Source organism: Pan paniscus, chromosome 2 (assembly GCF_029289425.2).
Source record: "Pan paniscus chromosome 2, NHGRI_mPanPan1-v2.0_pri, whole genome shotgun sequence".
NCBI classification, from domain to species: Eukaryota; Metazoa; Chordata; class Mammalia; order Primates; family Hominidae; genus Pan; species Pan paniscus.
The window spans coordinates 147,840,144-147,857,671 of NC_085926.1; the positions used below are offsets into that span (position 1 = coordinate 147,840,144).

General features: G+C 36.5%; 1 protein-coding gene and 1 long non-coding RNA gene across 8 annotated transcripts in view; one reads left to right on the forward strand and one right to left on the reverse strand.

Annotated features, from left to right (window-relative positions):
- The window catches only part of RNF13 (ring finger protein 13), a 154,860-nt gene extending 140,090 nt beyond the window's left edge, over positions 1–14,770 (forward strand). For 5 of the 7 annotated variants that reach the window (XM_055110600.2, XM_014344403.4, XM_055110599.1 and 2 more), the window contains 2 exons: positions 12,701–12,781; positions 13,384–14,770. In XM_055110600.2, coding sequence (XP_054966575.1) covers positions 12,701–12,781; positions 13,384–13,748 — 446 coding nt within the window. In that variant the 3' untranslated portion in view covers positions 13,749–14,770. The remainder of the gene's footprint in view (positions 1–12,700; positions 12,782–13,383) is intronic. The other 2 variants (XM_063602591.1, XM_063602592.1) reach the window with 1 other exon arrangement.
- LOC129397458 (uncharacterized) lies at positions 2,318–12,482 on the reverse strand. The gene is made up of 2 exons (XR_008624910.2): positions 5,606–12,482; positions 2,318–5,185 (listed from the first exon to the last, which is right to left on the reverse strand). It is a non-coding gene; the product is annotated as an uncharacterized LOC129397458 (long non-coding RNA).
- Positions 14,771–17,528: the final 2,758 nt, after the last annotated feature.

A 17,528-nucleotide genomic window follows, 5' to 3' on the forward strand; every position in this document is an offset into this window, starting at 1 on the left:
AGTGGGGTATTGAAGTCACCTGTTAGTATTGTGTTGCTGCTCATTTCTTCTTTCAGTTCTTTTTTTTTTTAAAGGCGGAGTTTCGCTCTTTTGCCCAAGCTTGAGTGAAGTGGTGCAATCTTGGCTCACTGCAACCTCCTCCCGCTGGGCTTAAGTGATTCTTCTGCCTCAATCTCCTGAATAGCTGGGATTATAGGCGCCTGCCACTACACCCAGGTACTTTTTTGTATTTTTAGTTGAGATGAGGTTTCACTATATTGGCCAGACTGGTCTCCTGACCTCTGGTGATCCGACCGCCTGGGCCTCCCAAAGTGCTGGAATTACAGGCGTGAGCCACCGCACCTGGCCATCTTCCTTCAGTTCTGTCAATGTTGCTTCACGTATTTGACTGCTTTGATGTTAGATGTGTATATATTTATTGTTATATCTTTTTGGTGAATTTACCATTATGTCATTATATAATGCCCCCGTTTTTCTCTTATGATAGTTTTTTTTCTTAAAGTCTATTCTGTTTGATATATGTATGGCCGCTCCTGCTCCCCAGTTTCTCATTTGCATAGGATATCTTTTCCACCTTTTCACTTTTAGCCCATGTGTGCTTTTTGTTTGTTTGTTTGAGAAGGAGTCTTGCTCTGTCACCCAGGCAGGAGTGCAGTGGCGCGATCTCGGCTCACTGCAACCTCCACCTCCTGGGTTCAAGCAATTCTCCTGCCTCAGCCTCCCGAGTAGCTGGGATTACAGGCACACGCCACCATGTCCAGCTAATTTTTTGTATTTTTAGTAGAGACGGGGTTTCACCATGCTGGCCAGGCTGGTCTCGAACTCCTAACCTCATGATCTGCCCACCTCGGCCTCCCAAAGTGCTGGCATTACAGGTGTGAGCCACCGTGCCTGGTCCCCACGTGTTTTTCGATATAAAATGATTTTCTTGTAAGCACTTTATTGTTGGATCTCATATTTTTTAGCCATTCAATCAATGTCTTGGTATGTTTGATCTTTTTACATTTAAAATAATTACTGACAGGAAGGGACTTAGTATTACTTTTGTTCATTGTTTTTTGTCTGTCTTACCACTTTGTCTTTCCTCTCACTGTGTTTTTTGTTGATTTTTTCTAGTGACGTTTTGATTCCCTTATTTCCCTTTGTATATATTCTACAGATATCTTCCTTATGGTTACCCTTGCAATTCCATAAAACATCTTAAAAGTTCTAACAATCTGTTTTAAACTGACCTTTTAAATATTTCAAACTGACAAATTAACTTCAATCACATATAAAAACCATGCTCCTTGTCTCTCTGCCTCCCATTTTATGTTATTGATGACTCAAATTGCCTGTTTTTACATTGCTTATCATTTAATGTAATTATTACTTTTTATGCTTTTAGAAAAATTCTGGGCCACGTGCAGTGACTCATGGCTGTAATCGCAGCACTTTGGAAGGCCAAGGTGGGCGGATCACTTGAGTTCAGTTTGAGACCAGCCTGGGCAAAATGGTGAAACCTCATCTCTACAAAAAAACACAAAAATTAGCCAGGCATGGTGGCAAGTGCCTGTGATCCCAACTACTTGGGGGACTGAGGCAAGAGGATGGCTTGAGCCTGGGAGGCGAAGGTTGCCGAGAGTCGAGATCATGCCACTGCACTCCAGCCTGGGTGACAGAGCCAGACCCTGTCTAGAAAAAAAAAAAAATTATATACCAGATTTATAAGTGATTTACTCACCTACATTACAATAATACAGGATTCTATATTTGTCTATATATTTAACTTTACCTGGGACTTATGTTTTTATTAATACATGGATTTATGTTCCTGTTTATCAGCTTTTCACTTACTTGTAGGTGCTCTTTTAGAATTTCCTGTAGAATAAGTCTAGTGGTGATAAACTCCCTCAATTTTTATCTGAGAAAGTCTTAATTTCTGTTTTTGTTTGTTTTGAAAGGGCACTTTTGCTAAACATAGCATTCTTGATTGGCACCGCTTTTCTTTCGAATACATCATCCCACTTCCTAGCCTGCAGGGTTTCTGCTAAGTCTGCTGAGAATCTAATATGAGCTCCTTTGTATGTACTGGGTTGCTTTTTTTTTTTTTGCTGCTTTCAAGATCTCTGTCACTAGACAGTTTAATTATAATATGATGATATGTCTCAGTGTAGATCCCTTAGATCCCTTTAGATTTATTCTGGTTGGAATTATCTGAGATTCTTGAATTTGTATATCCATTTCTCTCAGACTTGGGAAGTTTCCAACCATTATTTCTTCACATAGGTCCTCTACCGCTTTCTTTCTTCTCCTTCTGAGGTTCCCATAATGCATGTTTTCTTCTATTTGATGCTATCTCAGAAGTCCCTCAGATTCTCTTCATTTTCCTTCATTCTTTTTTTTTTTTCTTCTCTTCATTTCTTCTCTTTTTCTTCTTTTTTTGGGGATTTATCCTGCTTAGTGTTCTCTTAACTTCCTGGATCTGTGGTGGGGTGTCTGAAACTAATTTCAGGAAATCCCTAGTCATTATAACTTTATTTATTGCTTCTATTCTTTTCTCTTTTAATTTTCTTGATGTTTCCATTATGCATATGCTACATTTTCTGTAGTTGTTCCATATTCTTGCATATTATTCCATTTTTTCCGTCTTTTTTCTCTTTGCTTTTCAGTTTTGTAAGTTTCTAGTGACATGTCCTTAAGCTCAAAGATACTTTGCTCAAGATGTGTCCAGTATACTAATGAGCTAATCAAATGCATTCTTCATTTTTGTTAGTGTTTTTGATCTCTAGCACTTCTTTTTAATTCTTTCTCAGAATTTCCATCTCTTTGCCTACATTAACCAACCATTGTTGCATGTTGCCTAATTTTTCCACTAGCACCCTCAGAATATTAACGGTGGTTGTTTTAAATTCCTGATCCGATAATTCCAACATTCCTGCCATATCTGAGTCTGTTTGTGATGCCTGCTCTGTCTCTTCAAGCTGTGTTTTTGCCTTTTAGTATGCTTTGTAATTTTTTATTGAAAGCTGGACATGATATACTGGGTGAAAAGAATTGCAGTAAATAGGCCGTTAGTCATGTTAGTAGTGAGGTACAGGGAAGGGGAAGCATTCTATAGTTTTATAATTATATCTGAACCTTTTTTTAAAATTAGGACAGAGCAAAGCTCTCACTCTGGTACCTAAGCTGGAATGCAGTGGCATAATCTTGACTCACTGCAGCCTCTACCTCCTGAGTTCAAGCCATCCTCCTGCCTCAGCCTCCCGAATAGCTGGGACTACTGGCACACACCACCATGCTCAGCTAATTTTTTTTTTTTTGGTAGAAATGGGGTCTTTCTATGTTGCCCAGGCTGGTCTTCAACATCTGGAATCAAGCACTCCTCCCACCCCAGCCTCCCAAAGTGCTGGGATTACAGATGTGAGCCACCACACTTGGCCTGTCTCAGTCTTTAAGTGAGCCTGTGGCCCAAGGGTCTGAACTTCACAAGTGCCCGTCACTTCTTTTCCCAGAATTAGGTGGGACAAGATGGCTGGCGGGAGCTGGAGTTGGGTATCTTCTGTTCCATGTAGGTTAGAGCTGATGGGAGTTGGGTATTTTTGCCCTTTCCCCAGGTCAGTTAGATTCTAAAACCACAGTAGATTATGATCTGGTAAAATAGTTTTTCTTGGGGAAAGGCCTTGTTCAGAACATAATGCTTCTCCCGACCACCCCCAATACCTGAGGGGATTTTTCCTGGTAGAGCTTCAGGAGGTAAAACTCAAAAAAGCACTGGGTCCCCTGGAAGTGTTTTAACTCTCAGACTTGTCCACACTGAGTCTCTGGCAATTTATCACAGTTCAGGCTTGGCTACCAGTACTGGTTCTTATGGTGGTTTTCTACTCAGGGTTTCTGCTAAGTTGTGACTCTTTGTATTTGCTGTCTGTCAGAAAAGGGAATGTTTCTCAGCTCTTCTAAAGGAATACTTTTCAGAAGGCCCACAAAGCAGTGAAATAACTGAGGATGCAAGTTGGGTGAGGAATTACTACCATGGCTATGGTTCCTAAGAAATCAGTGCATTCATGAGTTATTTGAAAAGGAACTGTTTTATTACCTCATGTCCAGAGATAAAGATCCTAAGGTCTGTACTGTAATAGCTTTGACTGAAGGAAACTGAGAGAGTTGGTGCTATAGGTTGATTTGTATCATGGCACTCTTTTATCATTTGCCTGTAGCTGTATTTGCTTAGGAGAACCATGCTTCAGTCCACCCCTGCCTCTTTCTACTTTAGTCGGGGTTGTTTGTACCAAATGGGTTATTTAGAATTAAGTTGGATTGGGATGGGCATTGCACCAAATCAAAATTTGATAATTTCACATTTTAGGTCTTATAAGCATGTAACACATACTATTATGTAGTATGAAAGCAAACTGTGTACTTTGCATACATGAATTCAGTTAGTTTTCAGAGCAGCCTAATTAGGAAAAACTGTCATGTCTACTTTATGGATAAGGAATATGAGACTTAGAAAGGTCAAGTAAATTACCTGAGGATACACGAGCAGCTAAAGGGAAGTGGCAGGGCTGCAATTCAACCTCCTGACTCCAAACACTAGTAAATACTACCCTACTCTTTTCAGTCACTACCATTTCATGGCTTTCATTCTTCCCATTCTCCTTCTCTTGTCATTCCCTCCACCCTACTCCTACTTTTCCTTCTCCTCTTCAACTCACTATGTCAAAGAGAAAAGGAAAGACCATTTTTGAGACAAACTAATTTGCTGAAAGTTCAAGTCTACTAGCAGTATATAATACTCATCATATTCTACATTAACAAGGTAAAATATCCATTTATATTTCTGCTTTAAAACCTGGCATGCCCTTTGTTCACATTTCTGTTAGGATCATTACTATTTTATTATTGATTTGTATGCACTATTTAGAAGGAAATTTTATGTATTACTTCCTGTAGTCACCTTTGCCACTCAGAGCCACAACAAATATTAGACTAATCTAATCAACAAGCAGAAGTCATCTAGAAGCAATTGGGCTTTATGCAAAAATAATGTAGGCCCACTGCCCCAAGCGTAACTGAAACGGACAGGTTTTTTATTTAATTTCCTTTATATGTAGGAAAAGAAAAATTTTAGATTAGGATGTACATAAATTTGAGTTTGTTGAAGTTGGCTCTGGAAGGGTGTTGTACACCCTCATTTCCTAGTGGCCTGAAAAAGAATAATAAAAGAAGAATAATGAACCTTCTGTACTTAGTAAAAGGAAATGCTTTTTTTTTTTTTTTGAGATGGAGTTTCGCTCTTGTCGCCCAGGCTGGCGTGCAATGGTGTGATCTTGGCTCATCACAACCTCTGCCTCCCGGGTTCAAGCGATTCTCCTGCCTCAGCCTCCTGAGTAGCTGGGATTACAGGCATGCGTTACAACGCCCAGCTAATTTTGTATTTTTAGTAGAGACAGAGTTTCTCCATGTCAATCAGGCTATTCTTGAACTCCCGACCTCAGGTGATCCGCCTGCCTCGACCTCCCAAAGTGCTGGGATTACAGGCATGAGCCACCATGCCTGGCCTAGGAAATGCTTTTTAAGTACTTGAGGTCTGGCACAATATTTACCATTCCAAAACTCCCATTACCTTTGGTTTTTCTCCTCAGGATGATAAATCTTCATTCAGAAAGGCTTTGGGTACAGTTGTAGTTTATCTGCATAGATAATATCAACCAAGTTAGACCCAATAAAGAGTAATATATAGAATGACTATTTAAAATACTACAGGGAAAAGTTGGATTTTTTTTTTTTTAAGCTAGATTACCCAAAGTTAAATTTGGCCAAAGCGGATATCAATTCCTAGACTTGGGTTTTAACTTAAATGGATTTATTTATGGCCTCTAAGACAATCATTTTATTCTCACTGCATTCATGAAATAATTCACTAACACATTTCTCCCAAAGAGTTGCTAATGCAATGCTCTTTCCCTCAGTGGAGTCATCTGATTGTTTTAGCGCAGGCACTATCATCTCACCATCAGAATATATAAGAAATGTTTGACCTTTAATTAAAGTTGCAGAATATTATCTGCTATTGTGTAGCATTCTAGAAATGTTTATAAAAATATGAAACCATGGGAGATGGGAATAAAAAATGGTCTTCTTCCCTTCTTTGTGTTAAATATCTGAAGAAAAAAGTGTTCTGGCTTATGAATTGGAAACATTTTCATCCCTAGTAAATACATAGCTGCTTAAGTATATTTCTTAACACTGTGAATCGAAGGGGAATATTTAAATGTGGCCAAAAATTCTACATACATAACCTAGGAGGCAATATAATACAACATAACAGCTAAGACTGTGCAAAGGCTTTAGAGCCCAACAGACCTGGGCTGGAATTCTGGATCCCCCATTTATTGGCTGTGTGACCTTGTGCAAGTTTCTTAACCTTGCCAAGCACCCATTCATGTGTAAATGTACCTAATAGTACTTAATTCACAAGGTGTGTGGTGGGAGGGATTTAAATCAGTTTATGAAAAATGCCTACAATAGTGCTTGGCACATAGAACTCAACAAGTGGTAGCAATTATTATTATAAAAGCAAAACAACCTCTTAAATAAAAATCATAAAATATTAGTGTCATCAAAATTCAGTTATTAAACATATTTTATGATTAAAAAGAAGACTGCCAAAATCGTGAAGCAGTTGGAAAATAAAAACATTACACTTGAAATTTCAATAACAGTAAGTTTGAGCTAGTTGTATGTTTGTTTTAGAATTTTTTGGTTATCATGAGATTTGACATCTTAAGTAAAAGGTCTGTTTGTTATACCATGTTCTGGTGTACTCTAGTGGTTTTGACAAGGTATATACACACAGATGTTAGAAAAAAAAAAACCCTTTGGTTGTTGCAATTTTCTCCTTATTGCATCTAATTGAAAACATAGAGGAAAGTGTAGAACACATCTGTGGGTACTTTTCATACCAGTGATAGTACCATGGAAGCCATGGAAGTCTTTAAGAGAACTCCTATAGGCTTAGAATGTAGTGAAAATGTTAGGGGACTCTATAACGTTTGTATTACCACCCTTACCCTTACTCCTTACCCACCCACCTGCAAAAAAACAAAAAAGAAAAAAAGAAACTATCATAGTAATCAGCTGCTTCACTGTGCTAAAACGTATTTCTGTTTTGGAAATATTTGCCAATGAACCAAAAAGAATTTGGCATTTGGAAATATCTTCCATTGGCATAGCTTGTAATACAATTCACAGAAACTTTTAAAAACAACTTGAATATAGTATCTGTAAACTTTCCTATTTACCACACTTTGGGGACAGGATCTTAAATCTTCCTATCTTATTCATCTTCACTTTTGAAGTTCTTTCAGAAATGTTCATGCTGATTAATAGTTAAATGATTTAAGTATTAACTTACCCATTTCTAGCATATATAATATAGTAGTAGCCTTTTAGTTGTTTTCTTGCTTCTGAAGCAGCCAGCATCCTTACACATTTTTTCATTACTCGTTATTGTCCTCAAAAATTGCTCTTCAAGCAAAATGTGGTTTCCTGTATTTCCTGTGTCATTCAATTAATGCATTTCTCCAAGTCTAACCATAAGAACTAGATACCACACACTGTTTCCTAACAGATGGAAAATCCTTATGTTTTCACTTAACATCCCTCTATTAAGCAGCTCTCTCTGGGAGCTGTCTCCCTTGCCCCATTAGTATGTTAAAGCAGCCAGATCCCTGAAATATAAATGATAAAAGCGGATTTCATATCTGACATTTTAAGTTACCAGGCATTTTTCCTTTATGGCTTAATCATTGAGATTTTTGAAGATTATATGTACAGGAGGGGAAAGATTTTTATTTGAGAGACTGGAAAAAAGCAACATAGCATTTTAGTAGATTGCATAAAAATGGAGCAATAGTTAATTTTTATAATTTTTTTAAATTTTATAATTTTTTACTTATAAAATTTTACTCTAGCTATTAAAGACTTCTTTTTTTATAACTACATTTTAACAGCTTTTAATCTAACCTTAATAATAAATATTAGTTCCTTTGCCCAGGGCTTGGAAATAATCAGAAAGAGTTCTCAGGCAAATCTGGCTTTTTAAAATATTTTATCCTGTTGTATTTTGTTGAGATTTCTTGGGAACTGGTACAGGGAAAAGAAGAATAAAAAATAAGATTCATTTATTTCTTATTTGCTAGAAAAAAAGCTGCTATTCATACCAAACACACTTTTGGACTACAGGGCAATTAAAAAGAATTCAATACTAAGAAAAAAAAGCTGCTATTGTTTTCTTCACTGGCAGAAGCAGCGAGTAAGTGGCAACTCATGACTCTAATGAGGCATCATCCCTAGGCAGATTATTTATAATGCATATGTAAAGTCAGTATCACTAGTGAAATCTATATGTATTTAACCCTGAATCTTCAATCTCTTTTATCTTTTACTTTGAGGAAACCTATTCTTGGTTTACTTGATACCCGAACTAGTTTGGTATAGAATTGAACAATTAACTTCTACATCAATTTGTCTGCACTGTGACTATTTTAACTAGCTCAGTTTCAAGCCTTGTTTAAAAATGGTAATTCCTCTTTCTAAATTTAATTTTATGTCCAAATGTTTTTGTTACAGCCTGGCCAAATTCAGGTCCCCATCTAACTTACTATCATATTTATTCAAAGACTGAAAGAAGGCCACAAGGATGAAGCATGAATGAAGGGTGGATTGGTATGAGATGAGACAGGATGTGGGGGTAGAGGGATCAAATCATATATAGCTATATGAAGGCCATAATAAGGAGGTCAAATTTTATTCTCAGGGAAGCCATTTAAATTAGAATGGCATGATGTGATATTTCATTTTTAAAAGATCACTCTAAGTGCTAAAAACTACATGGGGCAGGACTAGATGGGAGACCAGAGAGGAGGCTCTTAGCATAATCTAGAAGATTAGACCAGAGTAATCAAAGTGATGGAGAGAAGGGGAAAGATTCAGGACATGTTTTGCAGATAAAAGGTTCCAGGATCTGGTGACAGATTGTATGAAGGCTCTAAGCAAAAGAAGCATCAAAGATAGGCCTAGGCCTGATATTTAGTTCATGCCACTGCCTTGGCTTTGTGTGAGTCTTGTTATGAAGGGCCAATACTTTTCTGTATCTGATGAGCCAAAGTTTTGGGCTTGAAATGGGGAAAAATCATGGATGAACAAGTTTAAAGAGGAGACAATCTAAGTTCTGTCCAGCTACATGTTTTAACATTCCCAGATTGATGAGATTTACTTTAAAAGTACCTTCATGAAATTTTTCTGAAACTTTATTCTACAGCAGTGCCAAAAACATTCCAGACAAAAGTGTGTCTTATTGTTTCATATAACAGACATGAATCTGATTTCTTCCACAACTTCTGACATCTTATCCACTAGTGAATTAGCAAAGTTTTGTTAGCCTGCAGGGGTTTCTATGAGGGTTTCTCACCCTCAGCACTACTGACATTTAGATGGGGTACTTTGGTTTAGGGGGCTGTTCAGTACATTATAGGATGTTTAGCACCATCTCTGGTCCACAAGATGCCAGCCGCAACTCTCAGTTATGAAAACCAAAAATGTTTCCAGATATCACCAAATGTCCTTTGGGAGCAAAATCATCCCCAGTTTAGAACCCAACTCATGGTGCTAATAGTAACAAAACTAACACTTATAAAGCACTTGTTATAGCCCTTTTATCTTATACTACCAGAGCCAGTAGGTAATGTTTAAAATCTTATAAATCATAAAAATAGATAAATGCCTTTAATTTCTATTTTAAATGTAACTGTAAATCCACTCAACAATTGATGTTGGACCACAGCCTTTTGAGTATGAATCCACTGGCTGGATTTCCAAATTGCCATGGTACATGAAGCATTTTCTACCATTTTTAGTTTCAAGTATTTTAGTGGGGGAAAAACTGGATTCTGCTTTCATCCTTGCTTTCTACATTTGTCCAGTCTTTTAGTTTTTTTACCCATACCCAATTTAACCACTTTTTGACTGGGGATGGGTTGAGGGGAGCAACTAGCTTTTTTTTTTAAGTATTTCTAATGCATTCAACCTAGCTTTCAAATAAAACCAGAAGTCTTTTACACTTACAGTTTATGGACTGCTGAATATTTCACTAAATTACATAATTACCCTAAGTAAAACAAACAGGTTCAATGACCACTGCCACTAGCCTTTTGTAAGCATGCAGCTGATCATCTGTTGGGACAAAAGCATAAGGTTGGTTAGAGAATAGCCTCCTAGCCAGTCTTCTACCATGTGATAAGTGAGTATGCCTATCGGCTAGTTTTACTAGGTAAAAATTGGTTAAGAAGTATTGTATGTGCGAAACACCATGTAAATTACTCTACTTGCATTATCTCTTTTAATCTTCACAACAACCCTAATACATAATTATGTTAATGTTTGTGTTTTGCCTTTGAGAAAACAAACATAAAGATAAGTGTTTTACATAAAGTTACATAGCTAATAAAAGGACCAGGATGGGAACCTCAGGCATTCTAATATGTGCTTTACCATTTCATCACAAGTCCAAGGCCATAAAGGTTAATTTTCTACAGAGCACTAAGCTCCAGTTTGGTCCATGATCACAAACTGTACCTTGGAATCTTGACCTGTCATCTTCAAACTAAGTGCTATGGCAATAAAATATGGGATATTAATATAAATCTACTACTTGGAACAATTCAAAGGATTGATAAGAAAGCTCAGTGACTCCAAATCATCAAGTCTATACATTTAAAGATAACCCAAATATACCTGTATTAGTTTCCTATTTATTTGATAACAAATCACCAAAAGCTTAATGCCCTAAAACAACAAAAATATATTATCTATAGGTTAGAAGTTTGACACAGGTCTCACAGGGCCAAAACCAAGGTGTCAGCAGGACTGTGTTCCTTTCTGGAGGTTCCAGGGAAGAATCCATTTCCTTACCTTTTCTGGCTTCTGAAGGGCACTCAATTCCTTGACTTGTGACCCTTCTTCCCCCTATCTTCAAAGCCAGTAGTTGCATCTCCCTGACCATTCATCTGTAGCCACATCGCCCCCTGACTCTGAATTTTCCTGCTTCCTTCTTCTACTTTTCAAAACCCTTGTGATCACATTGAGCTCACATGGATAATACAGGCTGATCTCCCTACCTCAATAAAATGAGCCTTAGAGCCTTGGCACAGCTTTGAGCCACAGTCAGTTCCTGTTCAGCTACATTAACTGTTTTGTTTTTAGTAGGCGTTTTCAAAAGGTGATGTGACTCAAAGGTTGATTTGTATGAGAAATCAGTCATGATTGAATTGCATAACTATCTGTCCTCAAAGTCCATGTAAATAGATCTATGTAATTATAATTAAAAACAATAATTGCAGATATATCAGAGGTCCTTTAGTCTTCTAATAGTTGAGTCTAGTAAGTCTCACCAAATTCCACACACAAGATTCTAACACATGTACATATGCATTTGTTACAGAATGTAATTTAGATACTATAGTAACCAAATTCAAGGTAATGGACAAAACTTAGTAATTTTCATTAAAGCTTTCTATTTCGGGCTTCTCCTGAATGTGCATTTTAAATGACTAGGACATTAAAGGGATTGTTTCAGAAGAACTATCAGCACCTTTTTTATGTGTCATGTTCATCCAGACTATCCATCCAGATAATTGCTTTATTTCTGATATGTCTTCCAAGGTTGTTACCCCGTGTGGGATAGGCAATGAATTTAACTGTCTTTTGTCCCTAAAAGTTTTATAAGTTTTTATCTAACATATTCATGTAGTGGAAAAAAACTCACAAAAGTGCTTTCAAGCACTCACAGTGGTGTCTAAGCCACTATTAATTGAAAAAGCTGCTGTATTTAAAAAAACTGCTAGTTCCTGTGAACCAAGATCATGCCACTGCACTCCAGCCTGGGCCAAAAGTGCGAGACTCCGTCTCCAAAAACAAACAAACAAACAAACAAAAACTGCTAGTTCCTTTAAAAACTTAAAAAACTACACTGGAACTCCAAAAAGAGCTATGAATTAATAAATTTCTATGATTATAAAACTGATAAATTCCACAGTAAGACAATTAAAGTGGCAATATTAATAGTATACCCTTTATTGAATACCTATGTGTCTGGCCCTTTGCTCATTTCATCCTTATAACCTGCAAGGTAAGTTAATCTTTTTACTGATAAAGAACTGGATGGCAAAGGCTAAGCAACTTGCCAAGCACCACAGAATTTGGTAAATGCTGGAGATTTGAAGTCCAGTGTGACTCATTTCAATTCTGTTTTTATTTGCTAATATAGTTAAACATTTGAGTATATTCTCATGTTTCCATTTTTATTTAAAAAATGACTCAGAGTTTGAACATTTTAGTAGTGAAATTTTGTTCTCTGGCATTAAATATTTCAAAACTAGCATTTGGTTAGGTAGAACACTGATGTAATTATGAGTCTTACTAAAATATTTTGCAAAGATAATCAAGGTAAACAAATTTGTCATCAATTTTTAACTAGTTTAGGTGAAATGTTAATTACTTAAATTGAAACTTCAGGTCCTAGGACTTAGATAAGCAGATCCTTGAGTCCGATGCAAAAGGCATCATTCAAAGATAAATACATCAAAAGGCAGTAACTGAGGACTAACTTGAAAAGTTTGAAAGGTGAAAAAATAGTTCTCTACATATTTTCTGTTTTCAGGAGATGAGTATGATGTATGTGCCATTTGTTTGGATGAGTATGAAGATGGAGACAAACTCAGAATCCTTCCCTGTTCCCATGGTATGAGTAATTACATACTGCTTTGAATTTACATATAGTAATTTATATTTAGGTTCCATATTCCAGGGGAAGAGATGGAAAATAGTTATTAGCACACCAGAAGCCAGGCCCTGTACTAATTAGTGGTCTCATTCAAGGATGGAGGTGTATTTATAAAAATTTATAAACTTTCAGGCCGGGCATGGTGGCTCAGGCCTGTGATCCCAGCACTTTGGGAGGCCGAGGCAGGCAGATCATGAGGTCAGGAGATCGAGACCATCCTGGCTAACACAGTGAAACCCCGTCTCTACTAAAAATACAAAAAATTAGCTGGGCGTGGTGGCGGGCGCCTGTAGTCCCCAGCTACTAGGGAGGCTGAGGCAGGACAATGGTGTGAACCCAGGAGGCAGAGGTTACAGTGAGCTGAGATCGTGCCACTGCACTCCAGCCTGGGTGACAGAGCAAGACTCCATCTCCAAAAAAATAAAAATAAAAATAAAAAATAAACTTTCTTCCCGTCCCTACATGATACATACAGAACACTGAATAAATATGTCAAGAGATTAAATATAAAAGTATCAACCGCAGCATACTAACTAAAGATGTATATTTTGCTTCAACAGCTTATCACTGCAAGTGTGTAGACCCTTGGCTAACTAAAACCAAAAAAACCTGTCCAGTGTGCAAGCAAAAAGTTGTTCCTTCTCAAGGCGATTCAGACTCTGACACAGACAGTAGTCAAGAAGAAAATGAAGTGACAGAACATACCCCTTTACTGAGACCTTTAGCTTCTGTCAGTGCCCAGTCATTTGGGGCTTTATCGGAATCCCGCTCACATCAGAACATGACAGAATCTTCAGACTATGAGGAAGACGACAATGAAGATACTGACAGTAGTGATGCAGAAAATGAAATTAATGAACATGATGTCGTGGTCCAGTTGCAGCCTAATGGTGAACGGGATTACAACATAGCAAATACTGTTTGACTTTCAGAAGATGATTGGTTTATTTCCCTTTAAAATGTTTAGGTATATACTGTAATTTGATTTTTTGCTCCCTTCAAAGATTTCTGTAGAAATAACTTATTTTTTAGTATTCTACAGTTTAATCAAATTACTGAAACAGGACTTTTGATCTGGTATTTATCTGCAAGAATATACTTCATTCACTAATAATAGACTGGTGCTGTAACTCAAGCATCAATTCAGCTCTTCTTTTGGAATGAAAGTATAGCCAAAACATAAAAAAAAAAAAAAAATCCTCAGTATAGCTTGCAATTAAGACCTAGATCACAGTATTTAAGTGTTTTGCGTTTTATACATGAGGTCAGTGCTACAGCCACCTAGCATGAACTAACCCAGCTTCCACCTCCATAAAGTTACCTAGAGTTGTTGAGTTGGAATATGTTCTGGCATTTACCTGACCTGCCAATCATTAGGGAGAGGCAACAAGGTAATTCAGCCTTTCCTCCTATCAGCACAAAGAAACTCAAAGCTGTTTTTTCCCTTTCTGTTCCAAAGCAGTCTTATCCTGACAGGAGCGGTCTATACTAGTGCAGATTTCAACACTTTTTTTTAACGTTTTAATTACTATAGTGTTATGTAGAGATCTGATTGAGCAGCTAATGTTTCTGAACTTTACTTACTAATTTTCAGTGTCCTTAAGGGTTCTGTAGTGTTATCAAAGCAAAAAGAAAATGCTGCATAAAAATACCAAACTTCAGCAACTGTTAATACTCAGATCATATACCTCTTAATAAATAGCATCTTATGCTAATTAGCCCTGCTAAACTATGTACAGAGGAAACTGTTCAAGTATTGGATTTGAAAGTGACTTACGTTTAACAGAACTAATGATGTATTGAAACACTGTATTATGAAAAGCTAAATTATACATCATTGTAACTATGTAGAAAGTGTAGACTAATGTATAATCAAAATGCTAAGGATTTTTATATGGCCTTGTATGAGGGGAGTTTGAATGTTAATAAACATGTTTTCCACTTTAAGATCCAGTAAATGTCTGTTCTACTGTAGTATTACTTACCGTATTAGCCTTATTTTTATATATCCTATAAAGTGATAATGACTGAGGTCAGAGAAATCACATCACCTTAGGACTTTATACAAGGTAACTGACCATTCACATGCAGTTAGGTAATATCCCAAAAAGTTTAGACTGCTGCCAAAATTATTCCAAAAATAAACAGTGTACATTTTGGTACCCTGTTGTAAATTATGGTATATCGAGGGAAAATTTCACTTTCCAAATTGCCTTTTAAAAAATAATGTTCATAATCAGGAAAAAAATAAATAGGTATTTCTACTTTGGAAAATAAATGGTTGAATTCAACATCAGCTATCTGATACCTCATCCCTCTTCCCCTTTTTTATAAAAAATTAAAGAACCACAGGCCTGAGAAACAGGACATCAAAGGTTACCACGGTAGTTAAGCAGAGTTTGGAATTTGACATAATTGTATGGCCCTAACCTTTTTAAACCTGCTTGGTCATTTGCATAATTTTCATTTAACCTAAGTGAGGGTGTGAGGACAAAACACTGAGCTCAGTATCTGGCACATCAATGCGCAATAAGTAATAGCCTTCAAAACAATTATTAAATAAAAACAAACCTAAAACAATATTTTAAAATAGGAAAAGGGAAAAAAGTAAAAAGTCACGGTAATGGTTAAGTATGTATTAGATGTTATATTCCCTCAGTCTTTAATCCAAAGTTTAGAATAAGGACCTGGTCCCTTTATGTTACGAGTTTTATGGAAAAAAATTTTTTTTTTTGAAATTCCAAATAATTACTTTAACTGTAAAAAAAATCTACGAAGTGTCTTATTTAGCAGCACTGGCTAGGGCTGTTACTAGGTTCTGTGAATGTTCACTTGAAATGTTCTGTAATTTCATGGTATAGCTTTTCAAACAGGACAGTAGGTACAATTAAAATCCAATTTCTATTTAAAAAACATTTAAAACCTTCTTGATTACAAAAGTAATATTAACACTAGAAATCAAAATATAGTCACCTGGAAACTTTCACTCCAGAGATAAATTTATCTTAATATATTGCCTTCACAAATACATGTATATTAATACTGTATGTATGTGCACTGTCATGTGACATGTTTATATCCTTATATTATTAACATTCATTGGTAAGCATTCTTATGTCATTCTTCAATGACTATTTTGTCCTATGGACTTAAAATCATTTATTCAAACCATACCCCTTAAAAAGCTGAACTTTGTAGATATTTTCCAAGTTTGGATGTCATAAGTAATGCAGCATGATGGACATTCTGGTATACAAATTTGTATAGCTTCATTTCCATATGCTAAATTCCTAGAACTAAGTACAAAGCAAAGTACGCATGTATATATTTCCCTAAGTATTTTTCTAATGAAATTGTGGGTAGAAAGCCAATGAATAGTTTCATTATATACTATTTTAGTGATACACTCACCCTTTACCACCTTCTCTACCCCCAACCTCCTCTCTGAACACACACATACACACTGCCCCCTCACCTACTTACAGATTAATTGTTTCAGAATTTTGGTCACTGCCTTCTATAATTGGTTACCCTAATAGTTCTTTACATGTAAAGTGTGAATGTGTATTATTGTAAAATCTCAAATCATCACAACTCAACCACCAAATTTTCATTTGCCCCGTCTTTTGGCCTTAACAGGTCAAGAAACTGATACCAGGTTTTTATTATAGTTTTACAATTTCTAGGTTATGTCCAACTACCAAAATAGCCCCAAATCCTTTATCTCCCATATTTGTACATCCCTGTGTATGTACAACCATATTCACAACCAGTGCCTGACAACTAGTCAAAGAAAAAAAAACTTTCATTATGCATAGTATATTTTAAGACAGGTTAATTCCTATTCCCTAACCCATTGTTTCTCAAAAGGTAGCATATACACCACTTAAAATGAATCAGACTGACTCAGTGATTGTTTCTGAAAAGGGATTCCTGGGCTTATGGACTCTCCATCTCCAGAGTGGAACCCCAGAGTCCATAGTCTGCCTTACAACCAGCTCCCCAGTTTTACTGAGACCCCCTGACTTTTGAGCACCCCTGGCTCTAAGCGTCCGCTTGACAGTTGTTGGTAATAATGATTTATGTAAATAGCCCTAAATTTACATATTTATCAAACTTCAATATATATCAGGGATTTTATGGCCTCTGGATTTAAACCTATTACATAGCCATGGTCAACATGTCACTACAAAGCCAAAAAATGCAAAAGCATCCCAATTATCTTATATGCTGCCTAAGGAATGTCTTCTGCTCTTATGTGGGAGGGCCCCAGCTGGCTGACTTCAGCCTGCCAACACAGCTTCCAAATCTAAAGTCATATGACATTTCAACACAGAAAAATCCACAATAGTGCAGAAACCCTTCTTGGTACTCCCTTTACTGTTTATTAGATTTCACATCTAGAAACCAGCAAGAAGAGGAAAATACTTATTTTCTAGCAGATAAGTCAGTTGCTTCTCACATACTCGTGAAGATGAGCCTGAAATGACTAAAAGCTATGTGTAACAGATCAAAGCCCATTAAAAAGAAATTCCCAGGCACTAATTTTATCTGTAATATTACTTGAAGTAGGCCATCACCTAATATTGCTAAAGTTTTATGCTTGCAGCAGACTTTGGCCTATTCTGTGTATTCCCACTTTGTCAAAAATCAACTTTTAACAGTTTATATAAACAATGTATATAAACAACAGGAGCCTAGAGTA